Source organism: Myotis lucifugus, unplaced genomic scaffold (genome assembly GCF_000147115.1).
Source record: "Myotis lucifugus unplaced genomic scaffold, Myoluc2.0 scaffold_16, whole genome shotgun sequence".
Lineage (NCBI taxonomy): Eukaryota > Metazoa > Chordata > Mammalia > Chiroptera > Vespertilionidae > Myotis > Myotis lucifugus.
The window spans coordinates 2,128,217-2,145,472 of NW_005871064.1; the positions used below are offsets into that span (position 1 = coordinate 2,128,217).

Sequence of the window (17,256 nt, forward strand, 5' to 3'; positions counted from 1 at the left end):
CCACTGCCCTAGCTGGTTTTGCTCAGTGGATAGAGCATCTGGCCTGCAGACTGAAGGGTCCCAGGTTCAATTCCGGTCAAGGGCACGTGCCGGGGTTGCAGGTTCGATCCCCAGTGGGGTTGTGCAGGAGGCAGCTTATCAATGGTTCTCTCTCATCATTGATGTTTCTATCTCTCTCTCCCTCTCTCTTCCTCTCTGAAATCAATAAAAATATATATTTTTAAAAATCAAATTATTTTTCCCTCTCCTAAAATATGATCTCTGCCCACCCACTCCCCCCAAAAAAGACAAGAGGAATATATGTTAAAATGTTAAACAGTTGTTATATTGGTTTGGAACTTATAATTTTTTTTAATCTCTGTTTTAAAATTTTTCTTCAGTAAATAGCTTATTTTACTATGAGGCATGTAGGAAAAAGTTTTTAATTTTTAAAAACATACCCATTATGAGTGCTACTATTGAAAAATAAGTGTTGGTAAGGATGTGGGAAAATTGGAGCCCTTGTACACTGTTGGTGGGATTATTAAGTGGTGCAACCACTATGGAAAACAGTCTGGAGGCTCCTCCAAAAATGATGACTCAGCATTTTCACTTCTGCTTTCCAGGAGGTCTCAAAAAATTATTTGCACACCTTTTTGTAGCAGCATCATTTGCAACAGCCAAAAGGTTGGCAAATGGGTACAGAAAATGTGCGTACATACAGTGGGATAATTATTCAGCCTTACAAAGGAAGGGAATTCTGCCCCGTGCTACCACAGGGATGAACCTTAAGGTCATTACGCTAAGTGAAATAAGCCAGTCACAAAAGAACGAATATTGTATGATTCCACTTACATGAGGTACCTACGTATTCAGATTCATCGAACAGAATGGTAGTTGCCCGGGTTGGGGGAGGGGAGGATGAGGAGTTGTTTAATGGGTACAGAGTTTCAGTTTTGCAAGATGAAAAAGTTCCTGAGATCTGTGTTACAACGTGAACATACTTAACACTATTGAATCCAACACTTAAAATTGGTTAGGATGGTAAATTTTATGTGTGTGTGTTTTTTACCACAATTTTTAAAAAGTGAGAGAAAGAAAAAGATGGCCTAGGCAGTGTTAGAGGATGTTATGATGAGGAATGTATGGACTTAGGAGTGAATGTAGTTAATGGTTTTAAAGCACATAGGAATGGGAAAATAAATTATATCCCTGTTTTCTCTCAAATAAAGGCCAAGCCTTCTGTGGGTATCTCAGTGATGTGCTTTTCGAAGAGCCCAGAGCTAAAGCTTGCGATTTGTCTGGGAGCATTTTCAGACAATTGGTATTTTTTAGTTATTCTCTCTGACCTAGCAGTGAATTAGCTAAAAAGTAAATGTAAGCATACCTTAAACAGTTCAGCACTTTCAGAAATAAGAATGTAGGTAATTTAAATTGAACACGTGAGTAAAAATTTTGAGAAAATAATTTGTTGATGGCTTAGAAACCCAGAGAGATTGGGCATATGTGTTATTAAGAGTCGTTATTTAGTTATGACTACAGATTAGCACTAGGTGTATAATAAGCAACCAAGAGGTTGAATTGCAAACCGCATTTGAAAGTAGAGAGAGACTAGAATTTTCAACATGGGAAAAATTAGAACTAGACTTATTTCGATGGCAGATTTAGAAAGCTAAACAAGAAAAATGTATATTTGGAACACGGTGTTCCAGAAGATTTATTAATAGAACTTGATACACCCTTGCTGGAGCTCAAATACACGTTAGCCTCTCGACATATAAGCGCAAAGCTAAAACTTCCCTTGCATCATCAGCCTAATAGAGTTTTGTATTGTTTTTAATTCAAATCAGATTTAATCAAATAGATCATAGCTGAAAAGTCAAAGTAGCCCCCAGAAAATGAATGTGAAATTTCTTACTGTTAACAATTTCTTTATGAAATCTATTTTCAGAATTATGTATTTGATATAAATGTTTGCATGTTTATTTTCAAAGGCATTTTCTTTATAAGTGATAAATGAGTTTGGGGAGAATAGGATAAAAAGAGTCATTTAAATAATCAAAATCTCAGGTGGTAATTTTTATTTACCAGTGAGTAGGTTCATGAAACATTCCATGTTGAAATCAGAGAATTTCTATTTCCAAGCTGGAATCTGCCTGAAAATGCTATTTTTTTCTGGGCATTGCAGTTGTTCTGATATATATGGTTTATGATAAGGCTCTATATATAAGCTTATAAACTATAAACTGTCAGTTTATACTAACAAAAAACCTAGTTTTGGGGGGAGGGACCAAGTTTACTATCTCCTTTCTAAAGATGGAATTAGTATTGTTTTTGCGCACATGGCTCTTCATATTTTTCCCCAATGCCTGAAGTGCTTCCTCCCTGCCAAAACTCACCCCTTTCACCCAGGACTTAGAAATTGGTCATCTCCTCAGCAGAGCTTTCCCCAGCCCGATGCCAGTCCAGCTGTCGGAACCCTCCCCCTCGGCATTACCACCGTGGCGTAGTCCTGGCTCCTCTGAGTCAGGGCTGTCCTAACCCGCGCCCCGCTGGGCTCTGGGATACAGTGCCTTTCATCTACATCTCCCTTTAGCTCTGTCTATAGATTCATTTACTTGCAGTCTACAACTTCAATACAACTTCTTTCCTAAGCTTTCTGTAGCAAGAGGGAACTTTAGACATACATGAGAAACACGTTGCTTACCTTTTGTGGATAATTCAGAATCTTGCTGTGTTCCATCATCCTTCTTGTGTGTGTTGCGCAGGCCTGGGGGGTGTGGGAGGTCCACAGTCATCCTTCTCATGTGTGTGTTGCGCAGGCCTGGGGGGTGTGGGAGGTCCACAGTCATCCCTCTCATGTGCGTGTTGCACAGGCCTGGGGGGTGTGGGAGGTCCACCGTCATCCCTCTCATGTGTGTGTTGCGCAGGCCTGGGGGGTGTGGGAGGTCCACAGTCATCCCTCTCATGTGCGTGTTGCGCAGGCCTGGGGGGTGTGGGAGGTCCACAGTCATCCCTCTCATGTGTGTGTTGCGCAGGCCTGGGGGGTGTGGGAGGTCCACAGTCATCCCTCTCATGTGCGTGTTGCGCAGGCCTGGGGGGTGTGGGAGGTCCTGCGAGCACAGTCATCTAGTGGGAGGCTTCCTGGGAAGCGGGCTGTTTTTTCGTGACTTGCTGAACATGTGCTTGTTCTCTTGTCCTAGACACAGTGTGCTTCAGTGAATGTCCCAGTGAGTAGGACTCTAGTTACGTCGCAGGTTCGCCACCCTGGGGAAGGGGAGACAGGCAGGAATGCGGCCTGGTGGCGGCAGGGAGTCCAGTGCAGAAAGCTCCTACTTGGGAACTTCGTTGCCTCCTACCCTCAGGTGAAGTCAGGTTACCTAAATGGCTTTCCGAATTTAATATCATCTCCTTCCTGTCATCCACTCCATCCCCATCCCAGATTTCCCTACAAGAAAAGGAAATCTTGTCTGGCTGGTGTGGCTCAGTGGTTTGAGTGTCACTTATGCACAGGAGGTCGCTGATTCACGTTCCAGTCAGGGCACATTCTGGGTTGCGGGCTCGATCCCCAGCAGGGGGCGTGCAGGAGGCAGCCAGTTGATGTTGATGTTTCTCTCTCATCGATGTTTCTCTCTCTCCCTCTCTCTCTAAAAATCAATTTAAAAAAATTTTTTTAAAGAAATCTATTAGGAAGAATCTGGAAATGAAATTTGCATGCACATTTCTGAAGGGGGTCCAGTTTTTCTAAACTTTGTGTAGAGAATATGCCCTCCCCCTTTATTGGAATCAGGACTCTTGCCAAGCATTCCTGTTTCCCTCTCATTCAGGAGTGGGATGGGGGAGGGGAAGGACGCGTGGCAAAGAGCGTGACCACCGTGCGTTCCATATATGGCAACAGCGCAGGTCCTGTGAGCCACCTTGTGTTCGGTCCATTTACACTTTCATCGCTGGAATCTTAGGGCTTGCTGTTTTCCCCAAACACACAGGCGGCAGTTTCCTGGCTTCACACGCCGTCCATCCGTCACTGTGCGTTTGCAGTCCTTGGAGGTCCAGAGGCAAGGCTGGGGCGGAGCAGGCATTCATCACAGGGCTTGAACTTGAGCGAGATAAGGTGCACTCCATAGACGCCAGCCAGAGCCAGTCGTGACGACCTGTCTGTCCTTGTTCCTCGGCCATTCTTCCTGCTCTCTGAATACTGACAGGCTGATGACCAGAGAGTGAAAGGGGCAAGGCCAAGGAAAACTTCTCCTTTCAGAAGCAGGCGCTGGGACTTGCTCGCAGGCTGTTTTCCCCTTTCCTAACTTCTGACAGTGGAGTCAGGGGAATCGGAATTTTGATAATGCTTCCAGGCGGCTGCTTAATCCGGCCGGAGGCTATCGGGACTGGGCTCGTGTCAGCAGCTGCTGCTGAACTGAGCGTAAGGCTTGTGAAGTCAGCTACAGGGACCCTTCCCAGAGGCGAGCGGGGCCAAGGAACCGTATCACAAGATAACGGTTCATTAGGATGGAGCCAGACTGAGGATGGGAACAGAATTTTATTTGTCGGCTCCATTGTTTCTAGTGAAAAACAAAAGTAACAAAGGTTATTGGACTCAAAACATATGACCATCAACAGAGGAGACTCTTGGATTTATTTCTGGGTCCGTTGCTTTCGAGCCCTGATTTCCCTTTCTGGGGAGAGGCAGCTGGGAAGAGCTGCCGGGGCTGCCGCCTCCCTTCCACTGGTGGCATTGCCACGTCTCCTTACTCATCCTCTCCTCTGCCCCCACTGGCAGCTCTTGGTCAGGCCTCATCCCCGGTCACCTGGACCCCTGCACTAGCCCCAGTTCCTTCTCTTTTAAGAGTCTGCCCCCCGCTCCCAATCCCAACGGATCACGTTGCTTCCCAAGTAATCCTGCAAAACCACGTCCAGGTCCGGCTCACCAAAACCACGTCCAGGTCCGGCTCACCAAAACCACGTCCAGGTGTGCTCACCAAAACCACGTCCAGGTCCGGCTCACCAAAACCACGTCCAGGTGTGCTCACCAAAACCACGTCCAGGTCTGCTCACGCGCACTGCGTGGCTTTCCTTGGCACAGACTGAAGTTGAGTCAGGTCCGTGGTCTCCTGAACCTGCCTTTCACGCTTGGTCTCACAGCACTTCCCATCTTATTCCCTGAGCACCGGCTGGCCTTGGGCACCTGGGCTTCTCTGCCTCCATGCCTGTCTTCAGTTACTTCTTTTGCCCCAAATGCCCTTCTCCCACCTTCACATGCCTGAACCTACCCATTGTTTACAGATCACCCAAATGCCACCTCCTCCTTGAAGCCTTACTTGATGCCCCCATTTAAAGTAATCTCTCCCTTCCCTGGTCTCCCATCAATTACACTTATTGGTATAGTTTACATGATACTTGTCACGTCTGCCTTATTATTTTATAGATGTCTTATCTCCGTGCCTCAGTTATCAACATCTTGGTGCAGTCTCTATTCTTCCTGCTGTCTTCTCTGGCAGTGGTTTTCACTCGGAAGCCATCAAGAATTTTTTTCAAGCCACAGAGTAGCCTGGTGAGATTGCAGCATTGCACACACGCCCCTCACTGCCCAAGAGCTCCCAGAGAGGGCAGGGCATGGGAGAGTTTCCTTGCTTGGCCAGGCGTCTGAATGATTCCCTCTGCCTGGAATGCTTTCGCACCTCTCTCCTCTCCTTCAAGACCGCCAGACCCTCCGCCTCGCCACCTGTCCTGACTACTCTCGTCCCCAGGTCTGTCTCTCTCCTAAGCCACCATAGCCTCTGGCAGGCGGGACCTTCCTCACTCAGCCACGCCTTCCCTGGAGCTGTAGGTGGCACACTTGTATCCAGGAGCGAGTGACAACCGTGTACAAACCCGCATCCAGTCCAGGCACCGTGGGGGGATCGTACAGACACATGGCTGCGGTGGGCAGGTGCCCAGGCACTGCAGAGGACCAGGGGGGCTTTGTGGGGGAGGGAGGGAGCCCGTGACCCCCTCTGGAGCAGACGACATTCGTGGGGAGGACATCTCAGCTAAGAAGAGCAGTCTCAGAAAAGACACGGAGGTGGGACGTGCCTGGGTGTGCAGAGCACTCAAGGGGTGCGCTGGGCAGGGGCTGATGGCTTGTGTGAAGCGGAGGAAGCAGGCGATGTGTGGACCCGTGTGTGCACATCCTAAGATCCACCTGCTCAGAGCCCACAATTAGTGCGTTAGTGTGCTAACGATAGGGTTCGTGGAAGAACTCCTTAGTGGCTCTTTGTCCATCTGCGTTCATCTTAACTCTCCAAGTAATTGTTAAGTGCTTAAGGGCAAAGACACATTTCATATTTTTTATGATACAAAGTTGTCACCCTATAACTGAAATTCATTCTCGTGCTGGGTTGCCTTAAAAGTAGAGCAGAAAGCTCTTAGCTGTTTGATAATATTATAGGTTAATATTTAGGGATGGAAATGATACAGTATTCCAGATTGGCACCAAGATAATTCAGAGGGGAGACTGTGCGGCGGATGAAACAAGAACGGACGTGAGCTGATGACTTGTAGCTGGTTGATGGGCTGTTTTTTATATATGTTTGCACTTTCCTCTAATCAAATGTTGGAACGTTGGGCCTTTGTTGATACTGGGTGAGCCGTCAGCTTAGACTTCCAGCAGGTCGCCCTCACACGCAGTGCGGGGTGGCAGCCCCGTGCCTCACATCGCACTGCTCCGGCTCTGACCACCCCGACAGCCAGGAAAACAGCCAGACTCGGCCATCAGGTCGAGGCCTTGGTATATAGTCACAGCAAATGATGTATGTGGGCCCATCAGCCAGATGGCGAAGAAGGCCATTGTTTTGTAACCACCATTGTGTTAAAACACCGTATTTGTTAAAGCATCAGTGATTATAATTAAAATGTAAATATTAATACAAAGGAAGGAAGGATGCATGGGTGAACAGGTCACCTTGCAAGAGGGATTTAATCAGAAGTTTTATCTTAACACATCTTTCTTCACCAGAAGGTATTTTGTACGGAGAAGCCACGGAAGATGCCTCAACAATGTGAATGACTTGCAGTAAGCACAGCATTCCCTCTTCCTTAGTCGGCTTCTTTTGAAAGTGAAGCAGGTTTTTTTTAATCCTCGCCCCAGGACATGCTTAGAGAAAGGAAGAGGGAGAGAAACAGAGATGAGAGAGAAACATCAATCAGTTGCCCACTCTACACACCTCAACCAGGGCTCGAACCCACACCTTTTGGTGGACGGGACAAGGCTCCAGTCAACTGCGCCACCGGCCAGGGCTGGGATCCCGCCCTCTTGGGTGTCTGGGTCCTGTGCAGAGTGACGAGCCCCATGCAGAAAAGCAAGCAGTTCCCATCAGTGTGGCTCCCGCTGGGCCTGCTTTCAGCACGAGTTCTGCCAGTGAATCCTCTGCTTCTGCCCTTCACCTTCCACCTTGAAGCAAACCCCCAGCCTCCTGCGCTGAGCGGACTGGTCTTTGAAACATGCTTTGACTCAATAGCGCGGTTCAGTCTTGAGGAGTTTACACATTTGGCACCTTCAACTGCCACCTGGAAACTAATGACTTTCAATTCTATCCCCAGCCTAGTCTCTCAGCGCTAGGCTCGCCAAAGGGGCACGCTTGTCATCCTGGCCCTCGAGGCCCACCTGCCTGTCTCCATCCCTGCACTTCCCGTGTCCCACCCCCCATCCCCCACTGCCGGCCTCCGGGCCTGTGCACTGGCCCCACAGGACTTGCCAGACCCAGAACTGTACCCTTGAACTCACTGTTGCTCGCGAGACTCCACGTGCAGTGTCAGCTCTCCCTGCCCCCAGCCCCATTCCTGCAGGTCAGAACCCATCTGTCGGGGTGTTTCTCCAACTTCCCCTGCAGCAGGAGAGCCTGTCCTTACTGCCTCCTCCTCCGTGCAGCCCACCAGCCCCCAGAAAAGAGGGGAACTTCAAGCTCCTTTCCAGGACCCCCCTGACCTGGATCAGGGGAGAAGGGCCTCGCCGGGACTTTGGCTCCGGCTTCAAACGCTAGTGGGCTTCAGACTCCAGCTGAGATGTGACCATACATTTGTGGAGAGCTCATCCCAAATGTGAGTTCAGCCTTACATTGTGTCCATCTGTTTTTCTAAGGCCTTTCTGCCACCAGTCACGGAAGTGGTTGGTGTCACTTATAGACACTCAGAGGTGGCAAGACAATGTCCTGAGTGAGATGTGGTTGGTCCCCTGGCCTGAGCTTTCGGGATAGGGGTCTGCTTACCTTGTAACTCTCTTCTTGGGTGGAAACTTACTCCCAGCAAGCCCCCCGAGACCCAGGCCGTGAGGCTCTCACACGTGCAGTGCAGTGACCGTCTTCTGAGCGGCCCTCATCATGGGCTTCTCCATTTTAGCTTCGGAGTTCTTAATCTGTAACTTTTATTAAGTGGCCCTTCATAATTGTCTATAGTTCGAATTTAGTTTTTCATTAATTTTGAAAGTAATTCACACAATATAGAATTATGCCACATTTAGCGTTACTGTTACTCACAGACGGTTGGGTATCTTTTTGTCAGTTAAGTAATAATATGGATACATCTGTAACTCGTTCCCTTACACACAGAAGAGCCTGTGGTTCAGACTTGCTGAGCCATAAGTTAGCTGAGTTAGTATGTGATGTTTCCGGATTTGTCAGTTCAGTATTTCTCCTAGAGTTTGCTGTCCAGGCCCAGGTCAGCTCTCCCCCCCCCCACCCCCAGTGATAGCCAGGTCCACGTGGGAGAGGCCATGCGCCCACTGTCCCTGTCCCTCCTCCTAACCGCCAGGTGCTAGAGGAGCGCGGCTCCTCCCCTTTCTCCTCCACGGCTCAGCATAGCCTCACCAAGGCCAGGACCCGCCACTGGAGGACTTGGTGTTACGCAGCAGGAGTATTTGAGGGAAGGAATGGGGTGGAGCTGATAATCATCCCCAAATCAGCCCTGGGTTTTTAAAAAATGTATGTAAATGTTTCCGCTGTCTCATGGGGGGATCTTTAAACCAGTTCACTTCGCACGTGCACAGAACCCCACCCCAAGCCTGTGTGCACTGCTCAGGGAACTCCCTCCTGCAGCCTGACCCCCACACCTGCCGGTGGTCACGAGTGGCTCGCACGGACCGTCGCCCATCACTCATCTACTCAGAGGCTTCTTGTGGTCTTTCAGAAAGTTCTTTTTGTGCTGTGTAGCTGTTTGATTTTAAATTGCACTAAGCTTTCTGGAGCCGGGCCAGGGGCTTGCTAGAATTTCGGGTGCTATCTGTGCAATCTTTGGGTGGAAGGGGGAAAACGCCATTGAACTTTTTGTGGTAATAAAATTATTGCAGTTGAGCCCTACATCTGTTCACTGAACATCCTGTGGGTTTTCACCAGATCACATGACTGACAGCAGAGACCGTCTTTAAAGCGTTTGGTTTGCTTGTTATACCCGAGTCTCAACCACTAAATCAGACCTTTGCTTTGTCTCTGGGCTGGGCGTCCGGATGTCCCACTGTGGTGGGTTGATTCACTGGAGCTGATAAAAACATTCCGGCCAAACTTGAGAGTCTAGCATTACCTCTGGCTCCAAATATCAAAACAACAGGATTGTTGTCAGTAGCTCTGGACTGAGACCAAGCTCCAAGCCTGAGAGATGGGTTTTCTCTCCTTAACTGAGTCACAGGACAACTGTCTTGGAGAGGGGGGCTGAAGCCCGCTGCTGGCACACTCCAGGTGAATTCTTGCCGCAACCACCAAACCAAAGCCCCACCCCCAGCCCCACCCTCCGCTTTCCCAGGCCCTAGTGGTCCTCAGGACGCCCCCCAGTTGTCACCACCTGGGGCCCACAGGGGCCTGAGAATTGGAGAGAAGATGGGTGGTCAGCGCTGGGCAGGCCTGGGAGCGCCTCGCGGCCTGGGCCCGGGGAAGCAGGGACTTTGTTGGCGGAGTCAGGAGTGAAGACGCTCCCTCGAGTGAGGAAGTGGGACTTCCCTCGGCCATCACAGGATGGCATCATTGTTCTCCCCCGGCTGGAAAAGGAGGAGAGGAAAGAGTGACTCTTTCTAGGTTGTTGATCTGACATTCAGACTATGACACTTCTTGGACTGAATCCTGACAAAATGTGTCCCCAGTGTCATCAGTGCTAAATAAAACCTTTTGTCTTCCTCTTCCTTAGCTCCCAGGCTTCTGCGACAGATTAGAGGAGCACTGTTTGTTTAGAGGTCTGTTTAAATCTCGAACCATGCTGCCCTCTCTCTAGCTGTGGTAGGCTTGGGGGAGGGGCGGGCTACATGCAGCTCGGGCACAGCGCGCCCTCAGAGGCTGCGTTCACACTCGGGTTGACCAGATGGTGTTTTCAAAGCTCTTGTATGACTTATGCCTCTTATTCTCCCTTTTATAATGTTCCCAGTGCACTCTTAAAAACGGCTCGCTGCAGGAAATGGAAGCTCTTACTTTGCGCTTTCCAGTGTTAGCTTAGTGTAGTGAGTCCTAGGGCAGTGGTCGGCAAACCGCAGCTCATGAGCCATATGCGGCTCTTTGGCCCCTTGAGTGTGGCTCTTCCACAAAATACCATGTGCGGGTGCGCAGGTACAGTGGGATTGAAACTTTGTGGCTCATGCGCAGAAGTCGGTTTTCAGCCTGGGCGAGTCTATTTTGAAGAAGTGGCGGTAGAAGAAGGGGGTGTCTGTCGGTCAGGCGACGGCATACGCAGTGCGGGGGAGACGCGCGCGATTCATGCACGAGTTGAGTGAGCCAGTCAGCCAGCAGCCTCATTGTGCAGTGGTTAGTGCTAGTTGCGTCCGCAAATCGAGCGTGGGTGACAAAAGTACCTACTCGAAGCATAAAGTTACCTGTATTTTTCCAACCAGCTGCAAATCCTACAGGTATTTTTGTCATCAATTTAAGAATTGTCATTATTTTGTGATGGTGACTTTATTATTATAAAATGAAACATTTTTTTAGGTATGTTGAGATGGTTTGGACATATAGAGAGGATGAATGAAAGGAGATAGACGAAACAGGTATACAAGACGAGTGTGGATGGGAGAGTTGGAAGGGGTCGACCTCAGCGAACGTACCTCAATCAGATTGAGGACGTTTTTAGCAAAGGCCAGCTTAGGAGCACCCTAATTAAGTTGATAACAATGTACTTACCTATATAGTTTAAGTTTAAAAAATTTGGCTCTCAAAAGAAATTTCAATCGTTGTACTGTTGATATTTGGCTCTGTTGACTAATAGTTTGCCGACCACTGTCCTAGGGACATGCTTCTGTTTTTCTTGCTCTTTATGCTTTATCCCCCTTTCTGGATCTTGTAAGTGCTGATGAAAAGTTACGAGAAATAATGTCTCGCCACTCACTGTTCCCTTGTGGAGAGAGGAGCGTGGGGGTGCGTGGCCGCCTGCAGCGTGCAGGTTTTGCGAGTAATGGAGCCCTCCTGGCCTTGCCCTTGGTCCCTGTGTTCAGTGGTGCACCCTCAGGAGGCAGTCGCAGGTGCCCAGCCAGAGGGGGCGGGCCTGCACCAGCTCTCAGGCCACAGCAGCTCTACATCTCCCGTGTGTCTTGGTTTTAAGCAGTTGGGGTGACATTGGATCGCAGAACCATGCAGGTTTCAGGAGTACAACTCTGGGACTCGTGCCTCTTTCTAACTGAGCAGTCACCAGAATTTCCCCGAAGCCCCACCCCAACAGGGGCTCTTGCCTAACTCTTTAATTCAGTGAGAAGGAATTCTCACTGAAGCAATTTGCTGGCTCGTCTCTTTCCCACCCACCTCCGTGGAGATGCAGAGTGTAAGTGACCTTGCATCCCGCCCGAAGGCCTCCACAGGGGAACCTCAACGATGCCACAGGGCTGCGCATCTGTCAGTCATTCTGATTTCTAACGGGAGTGCGTTTCCTGGCTGCTGACCACATAGAAGCAGGCGTTAGACTCCCGCTGTAGGCAGTGTGGGGCTGGCCCCCCAAACCACCAGCCCTGCACTTCCCCCCACCCCTTCTCTCCACGTCACTGGGAGGGGTTTTCTAAAGTTTGAGGCCATTCTAAGAAGTAGGACTTCCTTGTTATTAGGGGATACATTTCTTCTTCAAACACAGCCCCGTCTGTTCTTGATAACTGACCTCATTCTGTTTGGTCATTTTTTAAGGACCAGTGTGGTGGGTTCTGTCTTGCAGTGACAGGGCACAGAACTAGCCCCGAGGGCCCGGGGGGGGGGGGGGGGCTGGCTGGGAGAATGGAGTTCAAGGACCAAGTGCTAGGGTGGCTGTGGTGACACTTTCAGACTGACTTTCCCGCTCAGACCTCGGCTTTGCTCCCGACGACAGCCCAGGCCAGGTGCCCAGAGCAGGCCCCGCTGCCCCTCCCATTAGTGGGGTGGCCGCATGGGAACATTGCAGACGGCCGTGATGCAGAGCGCGGCTGGAGGCAGCTGCTGGCTGCACCCTCTTGCTGCAAATGCCAGTTTTTCACAGAAAAGAGTATCACTGTGTTGCTACCTGTAAGACACCTGATTTCATGACAAAGACTTACTGCCACCTCCAAGAGCCCTGTCCCCTCACACCTGGCACCCGTGCCAGGCCAGAAGCAGCACAGTGTGAGGGGGCTCATCCAAGAGGCCAAGGGGCCTGGGCCTCCGAGAAACCACCCAGCTGCTTGGCAGTTACGGTGCTGGCCGGGGTAGGGGATGCCCGGGACCTCCTGAGAGGCTGGCGAGGAAATGGGTGCCTGGGCGGCCTAATGGAGGCCCCGCCGGTCAGAAGTGCTGGAGCTAGTGCTTCCCTCCGCTGACCAACTGGCCCTCGCAGGAGGTGGCGAGCTGCGCTGTGCAGAGCTGCTGCCACCCGGATGCCAGCGCTCCACCCAGTGGGTGCCCGTCCGCCGCCCAAGCTGAGGGGTTGTGCGGGAAGGTGCTCCTCTCCAGGGTGACGGCCCTGGAACCAAGTCCCAGACGGGCAGCTGCCCTCCGTGCTGTAGGGTCCCACGCAGGCCCCGTCGCGCAGTCTGGGGTGCCCACCCTCTCAGGCCCCTGCTCCTCTCGGGGTGCCGAGGGGGGCGCATGCCCTTCCTGCAGGAACCGCCGTGCTCTGAGGAGTCCGTGGGAGCGGAGCTGGGAAAGCCCCAGAGCTCTCCGGCCGTGGCCGCCTCGGGGAGGGCCCCCGCACACAGCATGGGACGGCGCGATTATAAACTCGTCTTGTTTCGTTGCAGAAGTTTCCGGAATTGAAATTCAAGTATGTGGAAGAGGAGCAGCCCGAGGAGTTCTTCATCCCCTACGTCTGGTCCCTGGTGTACAGCTCGGCCACCGGCCTGTACTGGAGCCCACAGGACATCCAGCTGTTCACGATGGACTCCGACTGAGGGCAGCCCCGCCCGCCCCGCCACCAAGCACCTTCTCGTGTTTTTTTTCTGGCGAACAGACCTGGGAGATGGCCTGGTGTGTCTCCTGTTAGGATCAGGAAACAGGCGTGTTTCCCTTGCACACTCGGATGTGGAGCATCAGTGCCAGTTGGCAGTAGATCACTCGGCTTCGATTATAGTACAAAGGGGGGGGCACAACAATAATAAATATCCAACCTGCTGTCCCACATGCAATTTTATTTATTTCTAAACCAGAACCAAGAGCTTTCCCAGGAACCGCCGCCTTAGGCACATGATACTTCCCCAGGACATTCTATTTTTTTGCATGTTCAAGGTTTTTGTTTTAGTCGCGTGTGTATGTATATGTGTGTTTCTTTCAACGCTGAGAAATACCAATCTGAAAAGATGACAAGACAGGAATTAATGAGGAAATGAAGTCGTCTGTGTGGTGATTTAATAAACACGGTGCCCGGGCAGTTGGCTAAGCCTTTAGATCCCCTGCATCTTTCCCTCAAAAAAGGAAATGGCTCCGCCTCATGAAGCCCAGCTCGGCTTTTCTGTGGATTTGGCCTCTGTGCTGTGGCTGAATTAAATTGGAGTCTAGTACAAATTAAGTTAATCCACTCTGTATTAATCATTAGGAAAAGAAAGCTTCGTTTCAAAAGCAATCTTTTTTCTTCAGCCAGACTCATGGGAGAAAAAGGAGACCAATTTGATTAATACAGTACCCACAGGAGATGAAAAACACGTTTTTCTCTTCGTTTCTGACGTGGTTTAAACTCACTGGGGCCTAGATGACCGCGCTGGGTCCTTGAGCTGGAGGAAGGCGCTTCTCCGAGGGAGCCGGCAGCGGCCCTCAGCCCAGCAGGCACTGACGGCGTGGGCGTCCCGGCGAGCCCGCTCCACGTCCCGTCGCCCCTGCACAGTCTGGATGAGAAGCAGTTTCCTGCACGAAGACAAAAGCACATAATTCCACGGGAGCCTGAGCATCCACTGCAGCCTGCCTCCAGCCCTCTCTCAGGAACCAGCTTCTGTCCCCAGGTCCCCGGCGGGTGCCTAGCCCATCACAGTCTCGGAAAAGGACACGTCATGCACGTCGGCGTGTCCCCCGGGAAAGGCCTGGGCTGCTCCATCTTCCAGGCCTTTGAGGTCGGCTGGGCGGTTTTATCCTCGCCCAGACCAGCGCTGAAACCAAAGCTCCCACGTGGGGGAAGGACGGATAGCTTTAATTTGTTTCTGAAGCATTTGATTTGCTTCCATGAAACCAAAACACAAAATTTTCAGAGGGTCACGTGGGGTAGCTGAGTCTCTGGTGGGACCTGAGAAGTGTCCTCAGGGCTGAGGGCTGGGCGGTGCCGCGGGACAGCCTGTGGGCTGCAGGGCCGTCAGCTCTTGTGACCAGAGGAGCCCCAGTCTCCCCCGGCCGCCTGGCTCACTGAGGCGCCCCCAGAACCCCGTCTCCTCTCCTCCCCCCACCCCTCTCATCACCGCACAGCAGAAGTGCCACTGGCCTCAAAGCCCAGTGGGGCTGCGGCCGCAGAGGCAGCGTGTGCGTGCCCGTCCCCGATGCCGCTGCACAAACCCGCCAGGAGCTGCTTGCTTTTGTGAAAGATTCATTACATGACAATAAATTTAAATGACATCATTGAATTATGCTTGCATGAATTTGTTTGGAAATTTTTTTGTTTTCCACAAAGTAAAAATGGGTAGAATGAGGCCATACAGGATCATCATGTGTTAGGAGGGAAATTAACATCTGATTTCATCCAAGATACGAAGCTGTTATTGCAGTGTGTCAGCTTACCAACAAAGGGTTCTGCCACAATATTTATCTTTAAAAGAACGTGCCCCTTTCGCTAGCACCTTATCTTTCAAGAGCTCAAGGACTGTACAAAAAAGCTTCAAAAGCAGAACTGGTTCCCACTGTCGCCGATTGAGGCCGGTGCTGGGATCTGTGAACAGCAGCCTTGTCACGTGGGCATCCCAGGGCAGCCACGTTCAACGGTGCAGCAGAGCGGGGCATGGAGCCGCTCAAGGGCGAAGGCAGAGAAAGGAAGGAAAAGAAGGTCCCTAAAGGTGAAGCATAGAAAGTGCACCACACACCGTCCTCTCCTTTGGAAGGAAATCGCAAGAGCTGGCAAAGCAGAAGACAGGCCAGAACATAGGACCAGCATCAATCAACATCCAGCAACTTCCATGAGCTTGTTAGGGTACGCCCATGAGAGACGCTGGGGAGGGGGGTGCTTTGGGCCCTGAATTTCTTACTCTTTGGCAACAGTGTCCTTTAGGTTCTGAGGAGCCAGGGTCTGCCTTTTGGATTAAAGCTCCCTGCGTAACTGAGTTGATAGAGGCTTGGGTTTGCAAGGTCAACCCTTTGGGTCTTAATTTCCTCCTAGGAACTATGCCTGCAGTTCAGTAGCTGCCATTTGGATAATAGGGACTTGGTCTTTGAGCTTCCTGATGCCAAATTCAGGTTAATCCAGTGTCCCACATCACCTCCCGGAGTCCAAGAGATCAGGGTTTCCATTCTCTGGTGAAGAGCCAGGCTTCCTCTGAATTTGAAAAGCTGAGGAATGGATTATAGCACAGTTCACAGGAAATACTTTAATTTTGTTTTTTAAGAACTCGGAGCATAAAATGTATTCTCCTTAGGGCATATCCTTTTAGGATCCCCCATCCGAAACAAGGGAGATTCATTGGGAACCTCCTCCCCCTTGATCAGGGCGTACATGGCAACCACTGCTCCCTGACTCCCCAGGGCTGTCCAAGTCCCAGCTGCTCTGCCTCTGGAGTTGAAAAGGCCCCCAGAGGAAAAGCAGCCCCATGCGACTGACCAGGTGACACTTCACCAGCCTGTTGGCTTCGGGATCACTGCAAACAGAGATTTAAATATTTTGGCCAGATTCCCAAGGTGTCCTTAGCTGGAGGGTTGGTTGGATTTCTAGTCCTCCGTGACTATCAGTAGACTATCCTTCATGGATTCTGTGAGCCAGGCCCTGAATGTGGATCCAGGTGAAACCAGGTGACTGGTGTCCCCAGGTGCCTAGTGCATGTACATTCTATTATGGATTGAATGTTTGTATACCCACCTCCCAACTCATATATTGAGCCCTAACCTGCAGTGTGATGGTATTAGGAGATAGGGCCTTGGACAGGTGATTAGCTTTAGATGAGGTCATAAGGGTGGGGCCCTCATGATGGGATTAGTGCCCTTAGAAGGAAAGACATGGAAGAGATTTCTCTTTCTCTCCACCATGAGAAGTTATAGCAAGAAGACTACCATCTATAAGCCAGGAGGAGGGCTCTCCAGGAATCACATCATCCAGCCTTCAGAACTGTGAGAAATAAATGTCTGTTGTTTAAGCCAGGCAGTCTGGTATCTTGTTACAGCTGCCCAAGCTGACTAAGACAGGAATATTAATCAAGGCCTCAAATTATTTCTACAATGTTACAATCAGAAATATCCAGGTATATGAGATAATATGAATTAAAACTGTCAAAGAAAACATATCCATAGTGTCTGCAGATAGTCACAGAATTTGAAACAGCTACGCTTTCTGTGTTCGAAGAAGAAAATTTTCTAGTTTTCTTGTGGCCAAGAAAATGAGAAACTATAAAAAGGGGCCAAACAGAAGTTCAAGGACTGAAACATACGATCGCAGGATTAAGAATAATTCAATGGGTGGATTCAAGAGCAGGTTAGTGACAACTGAGAAGAGAATGAGATGAAAAATCGGGGTCTAAGAGGTAAGTAAAGCGTAGGAGACAGAAAGGACTCCGTGAGAATGTCTGACCGAAATGTAGGTGGAATCTCAATAGAGTAAAAGGATGGGATGTCCACATAAATACTGGGCCGAGAACTTTTCTAAATCTCACAAAACATATCAAGCCATAAATTCAAGAAGCCCCAACAAATAAGTGCATTAAACAGACCATCTAAACCTAGACACACCATAGTC

At 50.1% G+C, this 17,256-nt stretch overlaps 1 protein-coding gene across 4 annotated transcripts in view; it reads left to right on the forward strand.

Moving 5' to 3' along the window:
- Positions 1-13,518, forward strand: part of DYM (dymeclin) — a 248,720-nt gene extending 235,202 nt beyond the window's left edge. For all 4 annotated transcript variants that reach the window (XM_023750840.1, XM_023750841.1, XM_023750844.1 and 1 more), the window contains one exon: positions 13,148-13,518. In XM_023750840.1, the coding sequence (XP_023606608.1) occupies positions 13,148-13,297 (150 nt within the window). In that variant the 3' untranslated portion in view covers positions 13,298-13,518. The remainder of the gene's footprint in view (positions 1-13,147) is intronic.
- The last annotated feature ends 3,738 nt before the right edge of the window (positions 13,519-17,256 follow it).